The 18,588-nt window shown below is 40.9% G+C and overlaps 1 protein-coding gene across 2 annotated transcripts in view; it reads left to right on the top strand.

Moving 5' to 3' along the window:
* The window catches only part of ralgps2 (Ral GEF with PH domain and SH3 binding motif 2), a 74,124-nt gene extending 60,580 nt beyond the window's left edge, over positions 1-13,544 (top strand). Inside the window, exons 11-21 of one of the 2 annotated variants that reach the window (XM_080473266.1) lie at positions 781-871; positions 1,243-1,310; positions 1,518-1,656; positions 1,806-1,957; positions 2,564-2,618; positions 3,252-3,329; positions 4,417-4,522; positions 6,916-7,008; positions 8,583-8,688; positions 11,527-11,618; positions 12,897-13,544. In XM_080473266.1, the coding sequence (XP_080329392.1) occupies positions 781-871; positions 1,243-1,310; positions 1,518-1,656; positions 1,806-1,957; positions 2,564-2,618; positions 3,252-3,329; positions 4,417-4,522; positions 6,916-7,008; positions 8,583-8,688; positions 11,527-11,618; positions 12,897-12,926 (1,010 nt within the window). In that variant the 3' untranslated portion in view covers positions 12,927-13,544. The remainder of the gene's footprint in view (positions 1-780; positions 872-1,242; positions 1,311-1,517; positions 1,657-1,805; positions 1,958-2,563; positions 2,619-3,251; positions 3,330-4,416; positions 4,523-6,915; positions 7,009-8,582; positions 8,689-11,526; positions 11,619-12,896) is intronic. The other variant, XM_080473267.1, reaches the window with a different exon arrangement.
* Positions 13,545-18,588: the final 5,044 nt, after the last annotated feature.

Here is an 18,588-nt window from a genome sequence, read left to right as displayed (position 1 = left end):
TCTGTCCTGGTTTCTCATGTTGTTCATCATGTGATGGAGGAAATAAAGTGGTTTGGGAAAAAGGTCTGACCACTTAAATTCCTGTTGCCATAGAGACAATAACAAAGAGTTGCTGCTACTCATCAATTACTCCGTGTGTTTTTGTGAAAATCGATAAAATGTGCTCAGATCCGTCGCCTTCACCTCTGCTGATTACCAATCAAAAAGATCCCACTGTGGGATAGTAACTTTCTATTTGTGAAAGATGATAGAAAAGTACACGTGTTCAAAAATATGTTCATAATTCCAAGAACAATTCAGAACAATCAAAATTCCTTAACCTTTGGTGTTTTTCTTTCATTTTAGCATTTTAGTGTAGCTTTTTTTCTTTCTTTTTTTTTTTTTTTTGTATACCATGCTGAACGTTACAGCTCACAGACGTCAGCACAAGAATAATAGACTCTCATGTTGTGGGAATTATGCGCCTCTGGTCTGGAAAGTACTACAGCATTCCTCAGTGCAGCTTTCTTATGTTTCTTTGATTAAATATAACTACATGTCCATTTTTTTAATTAATGTCTTTTTTTTTTTTTTAAATATAAAACACTTCACATACATGTGATGCAGCTATTACCCTACAACACTCACCAGCCTTTGAGCCTCTTGAAGGATGAGCCCTAAGCACATGTTTTCTAATTGTTACACTTACAATAACATTTTTCACTTTAGGGATATAATGCAGTATGTCGCTAAGCCTTGTGACTTGGTTACACATGAAAACAATTTCATTTATAATTTCAGATATACCAGTGTTGCCTCATGTACAGAAGTATCTCAACTCAGTCAGGTATATCGAGGAGCTGCAGAAATTTGTGGAGGATGACAATTACAGGTAAGAAACACAAACACTCTTTTTAAATGTTTTAATTTTTTATTTTTTTTTCCATGCACATCTGTGTTGTCCATTGGATCTTTTTCTTTCAGTATTTTTCCAATGCGAAGTCAAATCTTCCTGTTCCGGTCCCCTCTGTCTCTTGTATCCTTTTCCTCACTGTGATCGCCTTAATGTCTACCTTCACTGCTTCTATGAACTTCTTCACTGGCCTTCCATTTTCCTCATGTGCTTTGCAGCTTTTCCCCTACAAAGTCATCATCAATCCTGCACACATGGCCGAACTTTCTATCTTGTCTCCTGCCAAAACTACAACAAATTAACTACAGAGTACTTTAGGATCTGAAATTCTCATTGCTGTTTTTTCTAAGGTTGTCACAGAAGATTGAGCCAGGCACCAGCACACCACGAGCAAACGCCTCCAAAGAGGATCTTGTCGGTAGGTTCAAGTATAGCTCTCCTGTAAAAGTAGAAGACAAACCCTGAAAGTCGTCTCTGCTCTTTTTATTCTTCCCGCTTTTCCGTGAACTCTTAACTTCTGCTTTCAAATTGGTTCATGCATTTAAGCTCTGGTTTTCTTTTTTCTTTTTATTGAACACACCTTTGTAAATCTACAAACCATCATTTTATTGCTTCTTGCTTACAGGACAGGAAGCGTCGGCGTCTCCCCTCTGCGGCCGCAAGTGCGCGGTAGCAGCTGAAGGAACCAAAGTGCCGGCCACTCCTCCATCCCCCAGGAACTTGCTGCCCTACGGACACAGGAAGTGCCACAGCCTGGGTTACAAGTCAGTGTCTTTTTATTTTTAATTTGTGGATTGATGAATAACATGGAACAGTTGGTTTTTTCTTGTGTGGATGGAAACCGTTTTATATCAATCACCTGGAGATAAAAAAAAACGTTTTACATCTAATCTGCTGTTTTGTGTTCCCACAGTTTTATCCATAAAATGAATACAGTAGAGTTCAAAAGTGCTACGTTTCCCAATGCTGGTTCTCGCCATTTGCTGGACGACAGTGTGATGGAGAGTCACAGTCCCACCAGAGGTCAGGCAGAGAGCTCAACTCTGTCTAGTGGTATTTCACTTGGTAAGAGTTCAACACAAGTGCCAAAATGCCGTCTACAAGACATTCAATGTTTAGTGGGTCTTGCTGAGAAAAAAAAGTTGAAGACCGTCACCAAGTTTGGTTTTCCTTAGAGTAAGACGTCTTCAAGACTCAACATTTCAGCGGCATTTATACAGTTGGTTAGAGCTGCAAGGAAATAACATGACAGCTCTCGTATAGTATTTTCCTTTTCAAAAATAATTTAAATCTGGGATAATTTTACCCTTAATACAATAAAGAAGAGGATTACTCGTTGGATTAGGATATTTGTAGCGTCGCCTCCCAGTGGCTGGTTGCAGTATAGGCCATCAATCCTGCTTCAACGTCTTTATAACACAATCTGTGCTTCAAAGCAAACTGAAACTACCTCAAATATAATGTTTTTCAGATATTCTATTTTTACATTTTTATCATTTCTGAAATTGATAACCCAAATAACCTCTTGTACTGCAAGACTTTGAAGGTAGTTGTTCATCTTTAGAAATATCATCTGTGATTATAATGCGCATAAATAAATAAATAAACAAAAATTATGAACACTGGTTCTGTTAAGTGGTGTAGTTTGTGATGATTTGTGTTTATGTGCAGGGAGCAGTGAGGGTTCCGAGCTCAGTGAAGAGGTTTCCTGGCCAGCGTTTGAAAGGTAACACTAACGCATTCATGTCGTCCGTGCCTTTTTCATCAAGTTCATATCCAAAAAAAACCAAAAACAATCCTGAAACAATTCCACCCTGATATGACTCTCTCATCTTCAAAGCTTTTGCTTCAAGAGGCAGTAATGCAAAACCATCTGCCATTAAAGCTCACTCAAACACGCCATGTGCAGCCATGCTTATCGCAAACCTCATTTCTCCATTGCTGCTCTTAACAAAAATGTGAATATGCTTCTGCTTCTCCAGCTGCCTGAAGTGTATCAAGTGCTTAACAAATTAAGTACCCTAGCCAGTAGTACCCCTGTGCCAATAAATTAATGGAGTCATACTCACCGGATCTGAGTAGGGGGAAAAAAGCCAAAATAAAATTCAGCTGAAGAATCTTTTGGCCTGAAAGTCATCTTAACCTCTTTTGCAAAAACACTATTTCTTTGAACTCTTCAATAACCCCGCGAACACGCATCCATCCATAACTCCTCTAACCAAGTGACTGCAGCCCATCAAGCCCTAAGTCATGCAATTTAAAGGGAAGAACAAAAGCAACGAGTTAAACAGCCGCACAGCCTTAACAGTGTCCCGTTCCCCCAATCCTGTCCTATCCTATCTTATCCCATTCTGAACAGGACTCGGTTCTATCACTCTCTGGGCCCAGTGACACGAGTGGCCCGCATCCCCTACAGAGGAGTCCTGAGGCCCAGCAGGTATACCCACGCTGACCGGAACCAACTCGATCTGAACCCAAATAGAAAAAAACTACTTCTCTTTCCCGTCACTCTTTGCCCCTAAGTCGCTACCCAGGGACTGATGTGTGCTGGTGCTTAGTGTGTGTAGTGCTGGGTTTAAATCTGTGTGTGTGTGTGTGTGTGTGTGTTGGTGAAATCACCAATCCAGGTGATGGGGTAAAACACTGTTTGGGGTTATTATTCATAATTAAGTTTCATACAAACCATCTATAAACTACCTCTTTCTTTCTTGAGTTTCTTGCATGCCTGACTAGCTAGAGGTTAAAGCGCTGACTCAACAGATAGGACAACTGAGGTTGAATCTGGAACGATGAGAGCACATGGCGATATTGAAAAAATTTAATAAGCTGCTGCACCTTATTAAATGGGCTTTTATTAAAAACTTAACAAAGCTCTCAGGATTACCATGTGGTCCCTGCCCCATCTTTCCAGATGAGACTGTAGTCAACCTAGACCTCTCCTTGTGATAAGTTTCCAAGGTATTCCACAGCTTGGAGCTAGAAATGAGTTTCCACAGACACACTGCGCTCCATGTGTTACTGGAAACAAAATGTTACATCCCCATGCCTGAAGTAGAGAAGAACAGTCTCATCAGGATATTTGGAGCCAGTTCTCAGGGATGGTCTCACCATATTTCACTTTTTTTCTCTGGGTTTTTCCTCTCTCTCTTTTTTTTTTTTTTTGTGATCGACCAGGCTTCCCTGGGCTCCTGAGCTGAGCTTCCTGCTCTGATCCTCCAGACAGACACAATCTGCACACCACCTTGTCCATCTCTGCTTTTCTTCTGCAGATATCAGTGCTGTGATTTATGTCTGTGAAATCCACTCCTGTCATAACAAGACAGGAAAAAGGGTGTAGTTTAAAAAAATGTTACTTAAGCATATGAAGCAGGGTGAGTCATGGGTGAGCTTTGCAGGTTGAATCTGACTTTCCTTTTAGGCTATCTACTTTCTCTTACTTAGTGTTCCTTGCTGGCATGATAACGTGTCTCTTTCCTCATCTGTAGAGTTGTGGTTATGTAATGTTTGTCTTTGTCCTGTCCTAGCTCTGCTGAGTCGGAGGAGCTTGCAGTTCACTTGTACCCCGGAGCGGTCACAGTGCAGGGGGTGTTGAGACGGAAGACTATGCTCAAAGAGGGCAAGAAACCAACTGTAAGAACACACACGCATCAAGAACCATACACTAGCGATCCTCCATGTGCTGCTCATATATACATGTGCTCTGTACAGAGGCATATGGGCAATAAAGTCTGCCTGCCAAACACAGATAGGACCTCAGAGACTCCTCAGCCCACAGAACGTCTCTGTTTCTGTCTGTTCCTTGTACTCATTGTAGGTTCTTTGCCGTCTGACTGTGAGATTTTCTCACCCAATGCTTTTGTTTTCCTTATCCTCTCTAAGCCATGATCGTATTTGAACAGAGATTATCCTGTTCTGTTTTGGTTGGAAACAAATCTGAGGCTTTTCGATGACTTAAAATAGCTTGAAACTGTCATAGGAAGTGTAGTTGATTTACGAGAGTCTTTGATGATGTAACATGTCTAATTTATTTTTCCTCGTTTCTGGCCGGTCTTTCCACACCAGGAGTAATAATTAGTGGGTTCACTTGGTCTCTTTTCCTTTCCTGTGTTTTCCTCCCGCCTCATCCCATTACTTTCCTTTTACTTGTGTTTTCAGCCTTGCAGTTAGTTTATTAACTAGTGTCTTAATTTTTATTTTTTTTTCAAACACCTAATCAAATACAAACAAGAAGGCCTTTTAGTTCTGCAAATCACCTTCTTTCTACTTCTTTTTTACTTGAATGCTGTTCCAAAACCGAGACTACTAGTCTCATTAACTAAGGCATTAGGTGCACTGTGCATTATATATTTTTTTGAGACACTGTATACTCATATCCTCAAAATTATATGTCAGAGAAACGAGTGATCATGATTCATGTCTCTTCCCAGTGCCAAAGTGACAAATATATTGAAAATCTCAACACAAATTTTGTGAAAAAGAACTGTCGGGCGCATACATCTTAATTTTTCTTGTCTTGTTTTCTTGTGAAATCAGAATACCCAGAGAAAACATTTGACATGGAATACATGCAACTCTACACAGAATTCAATCTGGGTTCATCTTTACTGTTAAGGCGAGAGTGTTAACCACTACACCGCTGTGCAGCTGCTGCATTAACAATCCCTACGTAAGAAAGACACAACGACGACTATAAGTTAAGATACAAACAGAGTCATTGTGCAGTTGCATATTTACTACCAATAAAATGGGAAGTTTGTAGATTGGTCCCCTTTTTGTTTGCAAACCTGCCTTCATTGTTCATTCATGTCACAGAGATGCTGTATATTGATGTGACGGCATCTTACAGATCTCGTGAATGAATCAACTGCACTTTCATAATGTGGGTGGTGTATTTGCTCACATTCCACAGGTGCTCTTTTGGAGGTTTGTGCCAGTGCAGGAAAGTCGAGTCCATTGTTGTTTGTTAAGCCAGTTTGATGGTTGCAGCTTTGTGATTTGATGTGTTACTTTGCTGGTAGAAACTATTGGAACGTGGTTCTCAGGGAGATGGACATGGTGAGCAACATGAACACATAAGTATAAGAAAGCACTCCAGCAGCAGCAGCCTGAACCATTGACATGAGGATGGATCATTGCTGCTTACACCAAATCCATCACCATCATAACTGCCTCATGCTGGAGACTTTCTCTCTTTTTTCAATCATTTGCTGTCGACCTTTAAGATAGTTGAGTGGAGAATCCTGTTAGATCAGAAAGTTTTTCAAATATTTACACTGGCTGGTCTGTTATCAGTAAAAGTCACTTTAATAAATGTTGTTTCACATTCTGATAGTGGTGTTGACAATGTCTACAAAGCTTTGGGTTACAGCCATGTGGGAGGCTCATTGGATCATCCGGATTATTGAGATTTTTGTGACTGCTGAGGGTATATGTGCCGTGCCAGTTAAAACTGTGAACGTGCATGCTGCAACATCGCTGAAGACATCAATGTACATCGAGGTGTCAAACAATATGTTTAGGATTTTGAGTTACTCGAAGCTGCCCCTGTGTCGATGACACTTTGCAAAATACTGGCAATAGCCTCACCAGTATCATCAGACACTGGTCACTTCTCCAGCAGAACGAGTTACTACATATGCAAAGCATGAGTTGCCTGCTTTTCCCTCCTGTGCTTTGTGGTCCAGCTCATCCCACACCATCAAATTGTGGTTTTTCTAGCGGATTGTGCAGGCCGTGGTATCTAATGCATGGTTGCATATTGTTTCTTCCTGCTCAGAAACCCCTTACAGATTCTTGAAGGCTGTTTTGGCTTTTGTCCGGCTGATGACGTCTCCTTAAATCAAGAACCAGATGGTTTTATATGTTTCTGCAGAAGGACGTTACCTGCAGTTCTGAACAAATCCCGCTGCACATCATTGTATTTCCACCTTTATCTCTTAAAATACTGAAGTCACACTGTATACCTTTGACTGATTCAATCTGATTGAAGTAGAGTGTGAGCAGATTTCCCTTTGTGTCTCCAGGTGGCATCTTGGACCAAATACTGGGTCGCTCTTTGTGGAACCCAGCTCTACTACTACCCTGCCAAGTCCTTGAAGCCCACTGAGAGAAAACATGTAAGAGAGACACACACACACACACACACACACACACACACACACACACACCACCCTCTGATTAAGGCAGTGGTGTCACCCTACGGTTCTATTCAGAAGTGACTAAGAAATTTGATTTAATGATGTATAACAGGGGTGTTAAACATATGGTCCACCAGCCAAAACAAGCCTGTCGGAGTATTTTCAAGCCTTTTCAGCAGCATTACAATGAGTGAAAAGGTCTTACTGGAAATTTTCTATTAAAGTAACTACTACGTCTTATCTAAATCTTATATATCGTATCTATATTTTGTTTTCCCACTGAGCAGGGCACAGTTTTAGTAAGAATACCAGAGATACACAACAGTTAGACCCAGAGTTGCCGATTTCAACAAGAGGCTACAGTGAAAACCAGCTACTTTTTGCTGCTGAAATAGCGTAGACACACAATCCATACATTGAGATTTAAGTTGTGAAAACATGCATGACGTTTGTACCAAGATTAATCTGAGGAGAATTTTTGTGATGAGAAGAATTTTCAGAACATTTTTAAGAAGAAAATTCTGGTTTCCCATAATTGGTTCTGTTGAGAGTTTTGTTTTTTAAGTATGAACATTTGCAGAACACAAAGTACCGCTTTGCACTTAAACAAAGGAGAATGTTTTCAGGGTGTTTTTGGAAGGGTTTTATGCTGTCATTTAATGGTTGGGCCCTGTTATCAAATGGAAATGGAGGTTGCACTTGAACTGAAATGAGTTTGACACTCCCAAAGTAAAATGTTCATTGTCTCTCACTCTGCTTCAGTGATGGAAAGCTAGAAAGGCATTGCATGCTTGAACAGAGGAGGATGTTTTCCTTTTCAGCTCCAGCTGTTCATATAAGTTCGAGTGAATGTACAAAATGATCCTAATGCAAACAATTTTCAAAAATGTACTGCGCATGATAGCCACTACTGTCTCATGACAGACGTGACTACCAAATAAACTTAGAGGAAATCCTGTAATGATTCATCAAATTTTTTTTTCTGTGTGCTTTGTACCTTAGACAAAGAGAATAGAAAATCAGCCGATGACACATTTTTTTTCAGGGGTTTTGAAAGGATTTAAAAAAAAAAAAGCTGGCTGGATGGGTATTTGACAAGAACATGCACTGAAGCAGTACAGAAGCTCAGAGGAGAGCAGGGAGGAGAAATAGGCAGGACGAACAATTAGAGTGTGTGTGTGTGTGTGTGTGTGTGTGTGTGTGTGTGTGTGTGTGTGTGTGTGTGTGTGTGTGTGTGTGTGTGTGTGTGTGTGTGTGTGTGTGTGTGTGTGTGTGTGTGTGTGTGTGTGTGTGTGTGTGTGTGTGTGTGTGTGTGTGTGTGTGTGTGTGTGCGTGTGCGTGCGTGCGTGCGTGCGTGCGTGCGTGCGTGCGTGCGTGCGTGTCAAGCGAACAGACAGATGGTAGCACTCATTGAACAATGAGCCCGATGACATAGGGTAATGAGAACCTTGTGAAGCACACATACAATATGGAGAAACACACAGAAAACCCATGTTGTAATGTCTTTTAAAGTTTTAATAGAAGGAATGTCTAATAATGGTTTTATTCTGCAGTTCAAGTCCATATCCAGTAAGAGTGTGTGTGTGGTTGGTCTGATGGCGATGATGGCGGACGATCACGAGCATCCTGATGTCTTCTTGCTGACTGACTCTGAACACGGTAACACACACACACACACACACACACACACACACACACACACACACACGCGCAGAACAACGGCGATTTAGATTTAAATGAGCAGACTCTGAAAGTAGACCACCAGAACAGTTCAAAAGTGACCTGTACTGGTGACCAGTGTGAACTTCGGCAAGTTTAAGTCTTTTTACCATCATGACCATCATGTGCACTCGCAGCAGTCATCAGATCTTTATCTGAAGTGAAGTTTTCATTAGTGCCAAATTAGTAGAGATCGAATAAGTACAAAAACTGCACTTGTGGGCGAAAATAAACTGATAAAATGTTGAGGTTTTTTTCCCTCCACAAGTATCAAAGACGTGAGGCCTTGTTCTGTCACTATGACCCACATCTGTGGAACAGCCTGCCGGAGGGCCTCAGAGACTGTTGGTGTTTTTAAAAGCAGTCTCATCTTCTTTAATTAAGCTTTTAATTTATTGATTATTTTACTAACTTTTTATTTTCATGATGTAGCCAATGTTTTAATTCAATTTCTTTTCATTTTAGTAGTCTTGCTAGTCTCACGGCAGTCTCAAATGTCTGTAAAGGTTTTTGTGCTACAAGAATGTCTGAAAAGTGTGATTTAAATCAAGTTTGATTTGAAAGGTAAGACTTTTAATTCAAGTAAAAATATAAAGATCTGAAATGTGCTGTGGATCTGGTATAAAAGTGAAAATTGGCCCTTTGAAGGACATATCATCTAACCTTTGCTTCAAACCTGCTTTTCTTCGACACCGTAACTTCAAAAATGTCCTCCTAAATGAAGCCGTTTGTGGAGAACCTGTAGAGAACCTGTAGCTGATGTGAATCTGCTCTGTCGGCAGTGTTTTCCGGTTCACTTCCAGGGATGTGGCTTCTCGATAGCTCTGTCAAAGACGTCTCTTCAGTGGACATTTTGTCTTTAAGTTATGTCTTTCTAGCATGTTTGTTCCATCTGGTTATGTAGTTTGTGTCGTTTTATGTAATACATCCACGAAGGAATCCTGCTTTCATTTTCTCTTTGATGAATTGATGTTGATGCTGGGGGAGCTCCAAAATCATGCAAAAGAAATAAAACCGATCTCAAAATGTAAACGCAATTTATGTATTGTAGGACTCTAAAACGTCACAATTCAATGACAGAGTACTTTCTTTCACGAACATAGAGTTGTACAAAAACATATTGGTCCAAATATAAGACTCTGATTGTAAGACCACCCCCGCTTTCATTTTTGGCAAAAGGTTTGAAAGCTTTTTTATTTTTTTATTTTTTTAATGAAGAAATGAATTTTATTTTCTGTATAAAGGCAATCAATACACATGGAATTACACAACTGCTGTTAAAACACCAGTAACGGGACCTAGACACAATTCGCGGTTAGCAATGCAACTATCGACCTTCAGAAGTTTCCTGGTTAAAGTTTGGATTACAATTTACAGAACCCTTTGTCCTCAGGCTGTTGCTTACACAGACGCCACTTTTTCAGACCTGCGTTTAGACAACAAAAAGCCTGTTTTATATTCAGACCAACACAATAATTTGACTTTCAATGTTCAGTAGAAACTAAAGGAAAGTCCCGGATTATATTACTGTTATATTGCAAATAGTAATACATAGAATATATAGTTTTGTCCACTACGGCAGCATTTAGTAATGATTGTAATGTCATTATCAACACACATCAGAACAATGTCACCACCTTCATATAATATCATTTTATATCAATAATTTTTTTTCTTTTAGTGTAATAACATGACATTTCTATATAGAATCGCTCTTTACCCCGAGCAACTGAAAAACTGCAGCTTCATGCTTTCATTATCATCACAAAAGGCCTCTTACCAGCAGATCCATGGTGAATGAGCGATATTGAATTGTAGACATTATTTAGTGTAGTCTGTTTTGTATGGCATCTCCAGGCCCATTTCAAGCGGCCGAGAAACAGTTTCCAAAAAACAGTTATTTATCAACGTCTCAGGTGAATTTCAGAGGAAGACTTGTGTCACTACATTTATAGGCAATATATTAGAATATACAGGTCGATTTGATAAACCCATTTAATAGTTACTTTCCTGATTTGCACAGGTGATAGACAATACATTGAATCACCGATGAGCTTCTGTGGACTATGAGAGGAGAGCGCAGGTGAAAAATAGCCTGGAGTTAACCATCACGAGCAATGCACAGGAACGAGAGTCCTGGCAGGATGGAGTGAGTGGAGACGAGTGTCCGGGCGGATGTGTGACAGAAGGACGGCTGCAAGAGTGAAAGAGCAGATGATTTTTTTATTTTTATTTTTTTTAAAGAAAGAACAACACAATTAGAAGGACAATTACAGCTCCGATGAAGCTGAGAAGAGGAAGACCTCAAAAGCTTCATGGGTGTAGTGAAGGAGAACATAGAGGTGTACATGGTTGGGGTAACAGTAGAGGAGGCGGTGGCTCCTAGATTCAGTGTGACGACCCCTGAAGGGAGCAGCCTAAAGACGAAGATGAATTAAGAGACATATTTAGGTGATTTCAATGTATTATTTGCCATTGATGCTTTTTTTTTTTTTAGTGCTCGGTCACAAAGGGTCAAACCATCCCTGTAAATTTAAGTCACTGCTTGCTAGTTAAATCTGGGATTTATTTATTTATTTTATTTATATTCAGTTATTGAAGCACACGCTTGTGAATCATCTGACGTCGATCTGAAGTTTTTCGCTGCGACTGTGTTTTCATTTGGTCCTGTGAGCCAAGGTCAAGCGAGGCTTCAGCCATCTTTCCAGGCCGCCGAGGCTGCAGGTGGAAACGGGAGACTTGGGAGCTGATCTCCTGCTGTTTGTCTCCGTTGCCTAGGTAACACCTACAAGTACCAGGCCGGGAACAGAGTGAACGCTCTGCTTTGGTTCAAACATCTGAGCGCAGCCTGTCAGAGCAACAGGCAACAGGTATGCACACACACACACACACAGCAATAATTATAGAGTCCACTTAATCACATGATTCATTAAATAAAACATTAACCACCATAACTAAGGTAGTGTTTGTTTCCTAAGTCTGGAGTTCATGCTCTTGTTGTCCTGTTCGTTTCGCACTGAAAAGACGTAAACTAAACGCACTGTGCACTGCTGCTGTGAAGTTTATTCTGCATCAAAACATCCACAACTTTGCACATGGTATGTTGGATTATTGTGGGTTTTCACCCTCTGCAAAGTCCCCGACTCGTGTTTAAAATGTGTGAAGGAGTAAAGATTGCAATAGGAAATGTGATATTAGATGTATCGGTTCCAATAAACTGCATCGGCTACGGCGCTTCTGAAGTCAGTGCTGTTTGTCCGGTGTCACGCTCTTTGGTCTGCGTCCACACTCCAATCAGACTTTAATCAAATTGCACCGGAGCACATTCACAGTAACAAGACCTTCTTTTATCAAGTTTTTACAGACTCATTCACTGCCATACATTCTCAATTACTGGGATTCTGTTCATTTCTGATTCTCTGCAGTAGCATGTGCCAAAAAAAGTTGTTTAATTTTAGTTTTATAGAGTCTTGAGGGCATATTTCAAATTATTGAAATTTATATCAAACACATTAAATAAAGTTTAAAACGGTTTTGTTTTTTCAACATGTTTTAAAAATTGCTTCTCTGTGCAAAAATGGCTTTTAAAAACACAAGCAGGCGGCACAGCGAGACAAAAAACTCTGACGCACTAGCTGTCACTGTGAAACGCTTTACACAGCCAGATAAAAAGTGGCCTTGTAAATGTTTAATGTAGTGATTATGTTGGTCATCATATCCTTGAGCTGTAATGGCACTGACCTCCCCCTAGGGGGCACCCCACCCAATTTGTGAACCACTGGCTTAAGGTAACAAAAATATGAAAAATGCAAGCTTCATGTAAAGTGTGATGACAAGTCTTTGTTATATTTTTAAAAAAATGTACAGTTGTAGATTCAAAGAAAAAAAAATTTTTCTTTATTGAGGTTAATCCAATCAGACCTGCTTTTTGAACTTTTGAACAGCAATCGTAGCAGGATTCCTTTGAACCCAAATGTGAGGTGTGAACACACCCAAAGTGTCAAACCCTGAAATTGAACCTTTCTGTACACTAGAATATGTGAAGTCTTAAAAGTGTTAGATACGTTTAAAATGTGCTAAATGCAATCCCGCAACTATCAAAGCAAAACCAGCAGGCGCACGTTACCATAACTCTGTTTTCCGTACAGGTGCCAGCTAATCTGATGTCATTTGAGTGACCTTTGCTTGGGGAGTGCGACTGAGCGAAGGAGAGGCGGCAGAGGAACCAGTCGAGGAGGAGGAGGAGGAGCGCCGACTCAGAAGTGGGAGCTTTCACTGCCATGAGCCCTGACTGCAGACTCTCCAATTCTAGCCCTGGCTTCACTGCAGCCTCACCTGCCACCACTGCCTTAACCAGAGTACCCTGCTTTTTGTGTGTGTGTGTGTGTGTGTGTGTGTGTGTGTGTGTGTGTGTGTGTGTGTGTGTGTGTGTGTGTGTGTGTGTGTGTGTGTGTGTGTGTGTGTGTGTGTGTGTGTGTGTGTGTGTGTGTGTGTGTGTGTGTGTGTGTGTGTGTGTGTGTGTGTGTGTGTGTGTGTGTGTGTGAGAGAATGCGAGGTGGTGTGGGTGGAATTGACTGTCTGGATGTATTGACTACTGAACACGGACCTGCACCACTGCTCTTGTCTCCCACTTGCTTCCTCGTCATTTGTTGGGCACTTCGGTGGTGCCCCTTTGACTTCTTCTCTCTCACAAATTGTCCCTAAAGGGACGGAAACAATATTCACTTTTATTGTTGCTGGGTTGTTTTGTTTTGTTTTTCCCCAGTTAGTAAACAATGTTTTTGTGTCCCTGCTTAAATGCAAGATTTCCAGCTTTTATTCGACTGAACACACAATCACAACACGGACACTTGCATTGGAACGACCCACTGGACTGTGGAGGGTTTAGAAACACATTTTAGTCACTTGAGTCACACTTTTTAGTTCTTCAGTCACGTTGGCTTAAACTCACTCGATTACACACACACACACACACACACACACACACACACACACACACACACACACACACACACACACACACACACACACACACACACACACACACACACACACACACACACACACACACACACACACACACACACACACACACACACCTATTTGATTCCATCATTCTTAATGTAAGGGCTCTGATTTGCAATCAATTCCAGCAGAAACAACTCCCACTCCTTCTGAATGTTTTTATAACAGAACTGAGCCCTGCTTTTTGTCATATATACTAACTCTGTACGTGTGTGTGTGTGTGTGTGTGTGTGTGTGTGTGAGTGCGTGCATTGGTTGGGGGGACTTTGGACACCGTTGTCCGTGTTCCCTGTTGGTACGATAATCCCAGGATCTAAGCTAAGACAAGTTCACGGTTGGGTAAACAGGACGTACTACTTTTCAGCTCTGCATCACTTTGTTCTCCAGTGTCGTTTGCTCTCCGCCGGCTCAGGGAGGCAACGCTCGGTTCACCGGACTCGCACACACCAAACACTAAAGACTTGAAACTGTGAAAGAGTCCACGACTAAAAGCAACAAGAACTCATGACACGTGATTTTATCCCTTCCTCGTTGCTTACCATGGTTGGAGCCTGTGGTCTGGAGCAGACACTCGCAAAGCTACCTGGAGCCATACAAAGTCTATTTTAAATCTTGTTTGTGTTGTTTTGTGTTGTTAGTTTCTTTTCCTTTTTGGGAGGTATGGTGCAGTTCACAGTATTACCATGTAGTAGATGGTTGCACGACAATGTAGTTTTGTCTGTTACATTCGAATGTTACTTTTTTGTTATTTGTTGCATTTTTCTTTTTTCTTTAATGGAACATTTATTCAGATTTTTTTCGTGTACACGTGAATTTTATTTTTCCCATGTTTTTTTTTTTGTTTTTTTTCCTTCCCCCATTTTGCCCCATTGTACTGTTAACCAGGACCCATGTCAGTTTTAGGCCCTCAACAATGTCGTATCTGATTTGAAAATAGCATAAGCACCTTGGTTGTAATTAGTGCCAAGTGAAGTTGCATCACCGTTTTTTTTTTTTGTTTTTTTTTTTTTAAAGGATAAAATTAGAAGGGGGTGAGAGCTACAGTTTTGTCAAGTGGAGGCAAAAGGATGTTTCAGTGCATAAAACCTGGGACAGTTTTCAGTGTGCCACAGGCTGTTGCCGTTTGTTTTTGTAAAAACACTGGCAAGAAAGTGGCGACTTACTCTTCTGAAATCAACTTTAAATCGACCTTTTAAAGCAGCTGTTTACATTGTATGTTTACACAATCTTTATCCCGGTATCACAGATCCCACACTGCTCCACATGTACTGTGTTCAGGAGGAACTGTAGTACATGGAAGCAACTGTCCCGTCTGTTCATGGCATCACGTTGAAGTCAGAACGAGTGTCAGTCACTCAATATTGGACGAGGGAATGCAGCAATGAACATATCCGTGCTGGTCGGTTCCTCTTTGAAGTGCTTCGCAGGCAGCCCTTCTCTCCAGGTTTATGTCCAGTCCATAGTAACACACCCATGTATTAAAATGGCCCTCAACACAATCTAACGTACAATCTAACTTCGCTGCTGAGGAAGACTCCGCTCAGTGTCGTTGAAGACATGCTCAGTCCTTTGTATTATTCCTAAAGGAGACGTGATGGTGGATGAACCTGTGGAGGAATGAATGAGGAAGCCAAAGACGGTCACTGCAAGTATGCGCGTGCCTGTGCGTACTGCTCAATATTTTTTGAAGACATTGTAAATCGAGCCTGGATCAGGCGATCCCCCGAGGCTGCCGTCACTGCTGAGCAGTGAGAGTAACCAGCTCACACTACACACACACACACACACGTCGGTTGGGGGGGTAATCGGAAAAGTTGGATGGATGACGAGCAGTCTTTAAATGCTGCTGATCAGTCAGAAATCGAAAGAGGGCTGTGAGACGGAGGTAGTGGTGGATGATTTGAGAGTTTGCCTGTGTTTGTCTGCGGATGCTCGTTACTCTCTTTCAACCTTCAGGAACGCCTGACATCGCCTTGCAATGATTTAAAAGGCTTTGCAAGAACTAAAGCCTGAAGTTTTCTGGGGGGGTCTGAATGACTGGAGAGAAGAAGCTGAGCTCTATTGACGGGCAGCGTCCTAAACAATTTCCCCTATTTGCTTTATCTGATGTTCACTGATGGTGATGAGAAACACACATGAAATGGAAACGTATTGAAATACGTGTGGATCCTCTGGTTTTAGGGATTCACACCCAGCCAGAGCTGAGGAGCACTTTTGGGGGACGTCTTTCAAGGTTCATTCATTTTTGAGAAATGTCTGGTTATGACAAACTGACTTTTTTTTCTCTTCATGAAAAGCTCATGTAAAAACCTCACTGTAACCTGAGTTTACATTGTTCTATTTTTAGCATCATTTCTGTATAGTGTATGGTCAGAAATATTGGAACACATTTCATTTTGGGATGTTTCACTTGAGTCATGTTTTTGAATTTCAAAGCCAATCACTACTCGCACCGTTTCCCTTTGATAATCTTTCTTTGGTGAGAGTAGAAAATTCAAATGAATGAAAAGTGTTTTTTAGTTTTTTTTTCTAGAGTACAACTTTTCATTGTTTCCCTCAACCTGACCACACTTGCTGCAAATGCACAATTGTACCTGTTTTGAGTGAATCACCTTCTGAATTCAGTGTTTTTCACGGTCATGTAACAATGTTGAACAGTTGAGATGAAGATTCTTTTTTTTTTTTTTTTGGTTTATTTTGGTGGAGAAGTGAAACCAGTGTGAATATGTGCCTCCCGTGCACAAGTCAGGCATCATTCACTGTTTACCAAGGACAACATCAACAACAACAATAGCCGCCTACGTTCCAGTCATCCACGTTGACGGGGTGATGTTTAGACGACCTTTGACCTTCGCCCTTTTACCTGGTTCTGTGCGTGTCTGTGTCATGACTGTGGTCGGCGCTGTGACCTCATACAAGAGTGATGTGCTGCCAAGTGTGAGAACTGAGAACCAATAAACACTCTGCCCTTTTTTACTCCACACATCTGTTTTATGCTCATTGTTGTGTTTACCACTTCTTCACGTCGCATCACATGACCGTCCACTTCGGTCTTTACCGTTTCAATGCCCACCGAGTTAATTCAACTCAGGATGAGCAGCAACTTTATCTTTTTTTTAAAGCTTGCTTGGTTTTTTTCTTTTTTTTTAATTGCTTTGTTAAGCTTAGTTAGTTTTTTTTGGCAGTTTTTTTTTTTTTTTTTACAATTATAAGTCAAATAGAAAAAGACACACTGCTGCCAGAGGCCAGTATTTCCAACATTCAATTAATAAAATCTTTACAAAACTATAAGCACTACAAAATACAGTTGAATCTATTGAATGAGTTATAGACGAGATCAATCAGAGATTTCTGGCATCCGCCAAAGGTTCATGTAGTTTTGACGTAATCTTTAAAAGCCTATAAAATAAAATCCTGATCCAGAATCCAGTTCACCTCCAAAATCAAATGGACTCTTCCATGGCCTAACGTCTATCTGTGGTGAAGATTTCGACAAAATCTTTGCAGTAGTTTTGATGTAATCTTGCAAACAGACATACAAACATAAATATGCGCTGATTATTTTATTTCATCCTTGGCAGATGTGAAAATCACAAGTGACTGTATGACTACAATTGGGCCACAGTGGTTAGCGCGCGCTCACCTCACAGCGAAAAGGTTGTGGGTTCAAGTACGCAGTGTGTGGAGTTTGCATGTTGTCCCCATGGGAGACCGGCGACCTGTCCAGGGTGGATCCTGCGCTCGCCCAAACACAGCTGGGATCGGTGGGTCAGAAGATGGATGGATGATTACAGCAACAAAAAAGAAATATTAAAAATGTGAGGTGATGTAGCAGTTTGCATTACTGCCTCGCCCAGTCCTAAAACATCAGGTTAGTAGTTGTCTTCAACAGCACCTGAAGTTTAATTAAATCTAAACTTATGATGTAGTGACTCTAATAAGAGTCAAGTTTAATAATTTTTGGGGGGTTTCTCCAGTCCTCACTGGAACGGAATATATTTTGCTTGTGGATTGTACATCCCTCCAGGTTTTGTTTTTCAAATGTGACGACATTTTAAAACACATCAATCCAGTCATAAACTACCAAATGTACTGATGGAATAATTAGTTGGACAAAACAGCTGTTGCAATACTTTATAATAGTTTTATTAGAAAATCCAACTCCTTAAAGTTTTGTGTTTAAACCTGCTAATGTGATTCATTCAAAGCTGCTGTTGTAATACTGCAGAATATGAAAATCATAAGTTTTGAAACTGTGGAAAGCCTGTTTACAGTCACACCTTTGGGATATGATTGGACTTTCTTGGCCTTATAAGGATGACATTCCTGTGGCACTCAGAATGATCGACATTGGTCCTGTTGTTGGATGTTATTGGAAGCAAGTTCAGATACCTGTGATAATTAATCTGGTGCACGTTCCATTACATAGCTGTGACTTCCTCTTTCCAACGTGCTGCATGTTATTTACAGCTGTTTGCTCTGCGTCTCCTCCGTGGAGTCCGTTCAGGAAAATATTGTTCTTGGTCAAAGGGGAGCTTGCTCAGTGGCGCTGCTCCTCGGGGAGAGAGAGCAGGAGTCTCCAACAGGAGTGCAGCAAAAATAAATATAGATACTTGAAGAGTGGCGAAGTGTGTCAAAGAGGTGGGTTTGAATCCCACTCTTGACAGGTCACCACTACAGGCAGTGACCCCGAGCAAGGCAATTAACCCTAAAGAAGCTCCTCGGGTGTAGCGGCGCAGTGGCTGCTTCTCGGGGATGGATTACATGCAGAGAACTCACTCTGCAGTACTTTTATTATAAAAGAGATTTTACTGC

The sequence above is a fragment of the Lipophrys pholis genome (genome assembly GCF_963383615.2).
Source record: "Lipophrys pholis genome assembly, chromosome: 10".
Lineage (NCBI taxonomy): Eukaryota > Metazoa > Chordata > Actinopteri > Blenniiformes > Blenniidae > Lipophrys > Lipophrys pholis.
The sequence above is the reverse complement of the archived record's forward strand: the minus strand, read 5'-3'. Positions and strand labels throughout refer to the sequence as shown.